The following is a 9,655-nucleotide window of genomic DNA, read 5'->3' as shown; positions in this document are numbered from 1 at the left end:
CTCCCTCAATCAACCGATGGGGCGCTAATTGTCGTCTGTAGGTGTACGTTGCAGAGAAACCAAATTTGGCATAAGCTGCACTTTTCACTTTTTTATTCGTCTTGGCCCCCCCCCCCAAGCCGAGTCCCTTATTGACGTAAACGGAATTCCCTTGGGGCCGTGGTTATAGACTCATCCCATTGTGCTGCTTCATTTTGTGAAACTTCATCAGGCTGTTTTCGAACTAAATTCACGTGCAATTTCAGAATCTCAGCCTTATAATAGCTTAATAATCCTGCTACGATGCATGGTAATTGGTTCTTTATTCGCTTCTTTTCTAGCAGCACACAATTTTCGAACGTCGGTAAGCGAAAATCCATCATGGCATTAAGACCTTCAAACTGGCTCTGGACAATGATCAACATCCAGATAGACTTGGCTTCTAAAACCGAAGCAGGTAGTTGCAGCACGCCTGCCCCGACCAACGTACGTCGACAACCTTCTAGAAGGTTGTACATCTTGTAACTGAAACCGAAACTCCAAATTATTGAACCCAATCTAAATATTTCTGTACAATGTTCTTTTTTCACAATATTTTTACATCTGTGGACCTACATGTACCTTCAACTGTTTCATGACCCGTCTGCATTCTAATAAAGAGGATGCCCAATGTTGAAAAAAAAGGTCATAACCTGACTGATATTTTGCTGGTCTGCATGATATTTTCTTTCTCTGTTTGTAAAAGAAACGCTATTCACTTTTGAAACTATTCATTTTTGTATCTACCGGTACTAATTCGGGTGCGTTCGACTTTGTAACGTGCAACAGAAGTAATAAACTGCATTGTGTCTTGTATTGTGATGGTAAACAGAAAGTCGACTGATTTTGAGAAATGGGAGTTAACAAAACGGGGTTGGGGAAAAGTACATGTTTTCTCATGCCAAATTAGGCAATAGGCCCACCTGAGTTTCTGTGACGTTCATCCTTTCCTTTTTCCCCTTTTTTGTTATTATTTTTTTTTCTTTAAGATTCTTTCCGTTTGGTAATGATGATTTCGCAGTGAGATCAGGTGTGTTCTCTTCAAGTTGGAGGTATTTATTTGTGATATAATCACCAATTAAATATAATCACTAATTAAATTCACCCTGGATGGTGGCAGAAGGGACCCGTAGGCGTCACAGGATGTCCAGATTGTTGACGCTTTAGTGCGCCTATCAAATGTTTTTCTGGAAATAATGTGCCGTCTACGGAACTCTCAAACGTGGTAAAAACGCGCCCTGTTGTTGGCGCACGGAGCACACTGCATCGCAAGAACTGCATACCAAAATCGCATCCATCGCGGTGTGCACGGTGCGGCGCCTCCAGTCACATTATTCGTTCGACCATGGGGGGGAGCAGGCTTAACAAGAGTTGTGCTGCGATCATTCTTCAAGTCTGCTATGTGTGCTGTTTCTTGCAAGCTGGTAAGGTGTCTTATGCTTTCTTTACATCTCATTCACATCCCAAAATTTCACAAATTTGCCCGGTATATACCTCCTGAAGTAACGGGACACTAACATGCTTATGGCTTATTCCGTAAATTAGGGTACCAACTTGTGACATTTTGACCCAACTGGAGAAATTGACTGAAAGGGGATTCAGTAAGAATTTTCAGTATTACTTAAAGATAATAGATTGTTATTCCACGTAGGCAAAAACAGACATTATTTTTTAGTCCAGAACTGATGCCAATTTGAAAATACCATGTCAAAACCCATTCACGGTTTCACGACATGTAAAGGGGTTTTGTGATAATTCATGCTCCATGTGGTATGTTTTATTTCAAAATGTTTTTTTTTTGTCTTATCCAGGATAACACATCACTTATTCATTGTGAAAATAACTTGATTAGACTTTTACAAAAATATTCTGCGCATGATTGCGTATTGGGAACAACATTTGGTGTCCCATTTACAGGTGAAACCTTGTACATGGCCTAACAAAAAAAATTTAAATTAAGCATGCGATCTTTTTATATGATTTCACACTTATCAAGTATTGTAATTAATGGAAATACATTTGGATATGCTAGTGAACCCAATAATCCTTTTATTTCTCAGAAACATTACTCACATTTCCTGTGTAAAAAAGGGACACCAAAAGAAAGTGGATTTTGACTGAAAACCGCTTTTTTGTTTAACCTTGATCAGGGAGGTTTCGCAAACGAACGGATAAGCGTACACTTACGCTTAGCTATCCGTATCCGTTTTTTACTTACGTGTAGCGAGCGAGATATGCGTGTCGTCTGCACGTTTAGCGGATAGTGAGTGGCGTATGACGTCATACGTGCAGACGACACGCATTTCTCGCTCGCTACACGTAAGTAAAAAACGGATACGGATAGCTAAGGCCAAAAAAACAGTCTCCGGTTTCTGGTATGGAGCTTGTCCAAAAAGTGGTGCGGCGACGCGGCTTTTTTTTTTTTTTACCCGACTTTTTTGCTTCAAATGTGCTTCAAATGTCGGCTGATGACTGCAAATGGTGCCCGACTAAACTTAGTGCAAATATATGGGAGTCCAGAGAGGCCACATAAAGCTTATTCTCGATCATAACCCCATCTAAAAACACGTTGAAATTGCGCAGCAGCAGAATTCCAGTCAAGCCAGTGAGTTTGGCGGTTTTGAGACATCATCTTTCATTGAAAAAAAAACTTTTTCATTTTGCCGACGCGCATGGCTACGGCGACGCGCGCGCATACCAGAAACCGGAGACTTTTTTTTGGCCTAAACGTGATTGTAAGCGTATCCGTTCGCTTGCAAAACCTCCCTAATAATTATCTTGGATTGTGAGGATTAGGTGACACAAGACTAGTGTTTGATTGTGCATATTTAAGTTGTTAAAAAGGGTACTGAAAATTTACCACAAGCATTAATAATTGCAGGTACATGTACAACCTGACAATTCATTTTCGATGATTGCAAAACATACATGTACCCAAGGGCGGATCCAGGGGGGCCAAAGGGGGCCATGGCCCCCCCAAAACCGAAACCAATTTTGTTTTTATGTGACATCGCAATAAAGGCAAGCAATGAGTACACCACCATCTTTTCCTCAAAAAAAACATTGGTTAAAGTGGTCAGAAATTGCCTCAGATCGCACCACAGAGCATCTAGAATCCAAAAAAAATTCGGGGCCCTTAAGCGGGCCCCGAACCCCACGCCGTAATTTAATTTGTTGACACAAATGTTTTTTGCCCCCCCCCCCAAAAAAAAATTTCGTTCTGGATCCGCCCTTGCATGTACCTGGATTTTGTATCCTGTGCAAGTTAAAATGATCAGCTTTAATATAATAGATGGACTGGTGAAACAAGCTTTTCGAACCATCACTTTATAAAACAGAAAAACATCTGTATTCTGGAAACCAAAGAAAGTGGATTTTGTTTACACGTGAAACATTTGGGCTTACGCATGAATCACGCTCAATTAGTTACTAAATCATTTAACTATAGTGCCATTCTTAAGCAGTACAATGTATTAACTTGCTTTAACACAGTGAAGATCAATATTTCATATGCGCACATGTGCACGTGGTAGTATTTGATTAAGTCATGTAAGAACCACACAACACATTTCAAAAGCAGTTTTTATAATGTCGCAGCTTTGGTGTCTCTTTGAAACGTGAAACCGTGAACTATTTAGCCCAATTAGTTAGATGTTTCATCCTTTGCTACCAGATATTAATAAGGTACAAGTAATTTGAGAAACTAAAATCATTTGTTTATAGGCCTATTTCACTGTTGGTAATACTAGGGCAACAAATATCACAATGTAGAGAGAGACACCAAAATCCATTGGCCCCCACATTTACGGAAGATGCTTTATATCGCACGAGGTAGTTTTTACAGGCAACTTTAAGTATCCTTTGAGGATACCAAAATGTACCGAAGAGCAAAAGTTTTAGTGGTCTACCGATTTTCATTTTCGCAAAGATACAACACTGTTACGGAAATACACTTTGGATACAACAGTTTTAAAACGTTTGACAGGAATGTAATTAATCCGTACTTTTGTTGGATTACAGAAAAAAGTAATAAAAGCCTTTAGACTGGTGAATTAAAGATGGGTGTTACTTCGTGAAAAACGAAAATGTACCGAGTGAGCGCATAGTTACGGAAGACGGATAGTGCCACTCAATGAGTGTGAATTTATTTTTTTGGTGCGTGTGAAAATATTTTTTTGTACAGCGGCCGCCACTTATTATGTGGCGGCCGCCAGATAATAAGTGGCGGCCGCCACATAAGTCGTCATAATAAGTGGCGGCCGCTGTACAAAAAAATATATTCACACTTTTTTATGTGGCGGCCGCCAGATAATAAGTGGCGGCCGCCACATAAAAAAGTGTGAATACATATTTTTTGTACGTGTGAAAATATTTTTTTTTGTACAGCGGCCGCCACTTATTATGACGACTTATGTGGCGGCCGCCAATTATTATCAGGCGGCCGCCACATAATAAGTGGCGGCCGCTGTACAAAAAAATATTTTCACACTTTATTATCTGGCGGCCGCCACATAAAAAAGTGTGAAAATATTTTTTTGTACAGCGGCCACCACTTATTATGACGACTTATGTGGCGGCCGCCACTTATTATCTGGCGGCCGCCACATAATAAGTGGCGGCCGTTGTACAAAAAAAATATTTTCACACGCACGAAAAAAATATATTCACACTCATTGAGTGGCACTATCCGTCTTCCGTACATAGTGCACTCGAGTGTTACTTCGTGAAAACGAAAATCACTCGGTTCTGTAAAATACGCGTACGGTAGCGTGAACTCGAGTCCACTCGGGTGTTACTTCGTGGTGTCGTTGATTATGCTGAAATGCATGCTGGTCCGTGTCCACGCACATCCATTTCGTACAAAAGTGACTCGGACTAGTGACTCAGTCTCGACAGTCGGGCTCGAACCGAGGGAGTATTCGGCCCCATTCTCGTGTTGAATGACGGAGAACGGGGTTTTGGATGCCGAGAACCGGCACGCGAACGGTGTTCACGAACAGGATGTTCACTCCCCACGTGTACTTATCGGGGAGTAGATGAAGAACGTCAAGAACAAAGATGGCGGACTTGGGCCCCTACCACGAACGGTTAATCTTATGGATAAACCTGAAAGCACTCACCCAATGGGGCAGTTTAAATGGAAAACAAATTGTACGTAATCATTGAGGGGGTTTGCCATCGCCAATTTGTATAGCTGTTGAAATTATTTTCGTAAGATCATTTATTTAATTACTTTCATTTAATTCGGAGTTTTCTATACGACAACTGCCAAAGTTGAATTTGGGCGTTCGTAATCAGACACCCGAACACACTGTTTGCGGGTCACTCGAAAATGCAGGACTCGATGAGTCGAGACCTGGCGACAAAAGTGACTCGAGTAATTCGACTGCAACACTTTTAGATATCATACAGGGTGAGTCAAAAACAAAGAAACCCAAATGTCGGGACCATTGTTTTAGTGAAGTTCAGCATGTAGCACTTTCAAAATCTAGGTTATGAAAGCCCAATTCATAAGCTTTTCTTTTAGTACAAAAAATCATTTACATCACGTATGTACTTTTCAATTTACGAAGTTTTAAACACAACCACCATTTTAAAGTTCTGTCCACAGATCACAACAAAAGTGTGCGTTCTTTCAGCAAAACGAAAACAATTCACACACATCCTTATGTGATTTGTTTTCGTTTTGCTGAAAGAACACTGAATTGTTTTTATTTATTTTTTTGAAATAACAACACCAACTACACGATATAAATCCATTACTTACCAATTGCTGTATCGAATCAGGATACAGGAAGAAAGGTTCCTATGCAGGGCTTACTATTGGAAACGAGGTTGGAAATAAACTAAGCACTGGGGACGAGGTTGGGAATAGTCAGAATCGTTTGGTCTGGCCACGAGCATGCAATGACTGATCCGGATGAGCCCCGAGTATGACGTCAGAGCTAATCGAACGGCACGGGGCCGACCCCGTGTCGGCCCGGCCGGGTGAGCTAAACGAACGCACCCAATAATAATGTCTATATAGGGTCTCAAAAGTGGTAAAAACTCGCCTTCTTTTGTTGGCGCATGGAGCCCATAGACTGACGAACAAACTTCTCTCTGAAGGGAATCAACAATCGCATTTCGTGTTGGCATAAATTTAACTAAATTCCAACCCAACCCTCATCTCTGTATTTTTTCCCCAGCGGGCTCGACTGATATCGAAGATCCTTGCGAAGGCCTACTTCACGAAATCGAAATGACTCACTGCGCACCGAATTGTGGCAATGAATATTTCGTCGAGGGCGGCCCGAGGATGAACTGTCAATGCGACACCAATTGTGTCGTGTATGGTGACTGCTGCATTGACTACTCGGACCACTGCGCCAACGGCTCAGATCCATGGGCAAACCGCTATGATTTCTCGCCTCATTTGGTTTGCGTTTCCCCTTACGACCCAGACAATGCGATCCGCTATCTGGCCGTTGGACGGTGCCCATTGGATTGGCCAATGGACGACATCAGACAAAACTGCGAGAATGAGACATTGGCCCGCTCTCAGAGATTCCTCACTCTTCTAGTAAATGGGCCAGATGAAATTGTCTTCAAGAACGTCTATTGCGCTATCTGTCACCACGTCACTGATCCGGTACCCTGGCGTCTCAGACTGTGGGACTGTGAACCTGCGGAAGGTGGGACCGACTCCGTCCTCTATGGCAAGCCCAAGTTTGATGCCTGCGAGGGCATTGAGGCAACTCCCCCGACATCCATGCTAACTAACCCACATCGCTGTTTTCAAAATTTCATCGACAGCTGCCCGGAAACCACCAATGTCACAGAATCCCAGATCGCACTTTGTGGCAACTATACGTCCCTTCGATTCCATTTCGACTTCACTCATGATGTGATCACAGCCTACAAGAATGTCTACTGTGCATATTGCAGTGGCGCGTCTTTCCGGATAATAACTTCTGATGATGCCCTCTGGTGCCGGTTAGACGGAAAAGGGTTTACATTTAATCCCTTAATTTCATTCCAGCTTCTTTTTGATTTCACTTCGCATTCGGTCAATACCGTTGAACAGCTGGGGGATTTTGGCGACGGGGACCCAGAGGTGGTAGGCAAATGTAGTCTCCTGCAGCAATACGATCCGTTTATTGGCGTGTGCAGAAACCTGACTTGCCCAGTCGGTCGAGTGTTACAGATGGGTCAGTGTGTTGAATCTTACGATCAGATCATCACCCAAGAGCCATCAGGCGACTGTTGGCAGCAACTGTTATCCTCACTCATTGGTCTTGAGAATATTTCGAGTCACATCTTAAAGGGTAACGTGTACGGCCAAGCCAGTGTCTATGTAGATTTGTCCGTAGCAGCACGAATCCAAGGCGCCTTAGACCAGTTCTTCTCCAGAAACCTGACCTTCCCCTGCAATGCAACAACATCTCTGCTTCTAGTTGCATCGCGACCTGCCATGAATGCATCCAGGAGGTTTGTCTGTGAGGGGTTCACCCAACACAATGTGGACGTGAACGAGATTGCATACGCTGGTGGTGTTTTCCATGTCAACATTAGCGGCCTTATGTACGAGGAGACCGAATTCGTGCACATTACTAAGTATGAGTTCACGAATGAAACTCGGTCAAAGAACGGGGACTTGATTTTATGCGACCCGTTCATTGGGACCGGCGGCTGCCCCGTTATCGCTTTCGACCGAAGTGAATTTCTTATCTCGGGCGTTGGCGCAGAAGTCGTTTTTGTTCATAAGGCTTCAGGGAACTCCTTCGACGCAGGTGATGTCTGGCAGTTACCCGATGGCACCCTGCGGATGTGCAACTTTCTCCTCGGGACACACACCGTTACATATCCAGCCTGGCTCACAACCCTCTCGGACGTAAGTTTTGCCGGCAGTGTGTGCTCGATTGTCGTGTTGGTCCTTACGTTCATAACCTACATGAGATTCTCAGTTTTACGAAACGTACCCGGTAAAATTGTTCTGAATCTTATCGTTGCCTTAATCCTAGCCCATGTGTCTCTGGTGGTTGATACGACATCAGCTCCCTGGTTGTGCGTGGCACGGGCGTTAGTGCTGCACTTTTCCTGGCTGGCTGTATTCACTTGGATGAGCATTTTGGCAGGTAATTTAGCTATCCGCATGCGGTCAATGAGGCCTCCTTCCATACAGGAGGGCAGTGGTGGGCACAAAGTCGCGAAGGTCTGTGTTTTGGCCTGGGGCTTGCCCGCCTTCTTTGTGGCTGTCTGTTTCTTCGTGTCGAAGTTGGGTAGAGAGCAATCGTCTTTTGGACTCGAGTATGGTGGCAGTCAGTGCTGGATTGTTGACCCAGCCCATGCGTTGTTGGTGTTCGGCGTCCCGTTGTCTTTTCTTCTTCTCGTCAACTGCTTGTTTCTTGTGGTCATGATCTACACAGTGATTGCAAATCGAAGAAGGATGACTGCTGCAAGAATGCCAACGAATGGCAAAACCGATATTCTACTCTGCGCTAAGGTAAGAAACCTAAAAATGCAGAATCTTTATGAAATAATAGTAAGCAAAATATTTACTTCACCCCAAAGGTGCATGAAATTAGGAATTGGGAATTCGAACAGGGGCAGTCTTGAAGGCACGTAGTATGTAGCTACGGATTCAACGATAACAACCTTTGCTCAAATTGAAAATAGGATTGGTTCACAGAGTCTGATATGTAATATAGCTCTCGGACTGGTATTAAATAATTCATTTTCAAGGGTTTTGTTCGTGCCTTTTTTGTTCTTATTTCCATATGCATGAGCAAAACTGTGACGTCACTCCGAGCAGAAACCTCAATGCTACAGTATTTCAGCACAAAAAAAGTTGCTAGAATTTTGGATATTTTGCTGTCGTAAATTTTCTTTTCTTTGGTGAATCGTTGTTGTGCCAGTACCTGTCAGTAAAGCCAATGAGCAAACCTTTCTCACAAAATGTTTTCAATGAGCGAATTTTGATGGCAAAATAATTGGCAATCGTTGAGTTTGCTGCCACCAAGTGACATGGCAGGGCAGTTCTTGCTACACCTTTCTCTTCTAAACGTCCCCGTACAGCTGGTGGTGGTGACTGGAGCGACTTGGTCCCTCTTCCTTGCAGCCAACTTGATCGACGTCGCCATCGTCTGGTACCTCTCCGTCGTCGTCAACTCCCTGCAGGGCGCCCTCATTGGTCTGACGTTCCTCCTGAAGGACAACGTGAGGGCGCTGTGGCGGCAGCAATTTTGGCTGATGTTCTGTGGCTGCCAGGCCCACTGCCGCTGCCTTTTCGGTCGACTCACGAAGATTGCTCGAGAACAGTCCGCCGCAGACAGCTCCTCTGCACGAGGCACATCTCCCACAAAGGCAGGAAGCAGTGAAGAGGGGGATTCGCCCTGCGAACGGCAAGAGAACCTCAACAGCATCGACACAAAACTGTGAATCCGAAGTCATTTGCAGTCATTTTTAACAGTGGCGTAACTGATGAGGTCCTATTTGCGGGGGGGGGGGGGACACTTGGGCGTTCACTAAGGGGACCCTGAATGGGTGTTGAACAATAACAACTTTTGATTGTTTTTCTTGTATCCTGAGCGGAGGTACCGTGGGGACACACTCGACACAGAGCTCAAGAGGGTGGGGTGGGGACATGGGCAACTCC

General features: G+C 43.9%; 1 protein-coding gene across 1 annotated transcript; it reads left to right on the top strand.

The window, feature by feature from the left end:
• The first annotated feature begins 1,241 nt into the window (after nucleotides 1–1,241).
• LOC119744780 lies at nucleotides 1,242–9,655 on the top strand. The gene is made up of 3 exons (XM_038220911.1): nucleotides 1,242–1,442; nucleotides 6,207–8,503; nucleotides 9,076–9,655. Exons 1-3 carry the CDS (start codon nucleotides 1,364–1,366, stop codon nucleotides 9,436–9,438), a joined length of 2,739 nt encoding a protein of 912 aa, XP_038076839.1. The 5' UTR covers nucleotides 1,242–1,363; the 3' UTR covers nucleotides 9,439–9,655.

Source organism: Patiria miniata, unplaced genomic scaffold (genome assembly GCF_015706575.1).
Source record: "Patiria miniata isolate m_02_andy unplaced genomic scaffold, ASM1570657v1 HiC_scaffold_7, whole genome shotgun sequence".
NCBI lineage: Eukaryota > Metazoa > Echinodermata > Asteroidea > Valvatida > Asterinidae > Patiria > Patiria miniata.
Note: the sequence above shows the minus strand (reverse complement) of the source record. Positions and strands in the feature narration are given on the sequence as shown.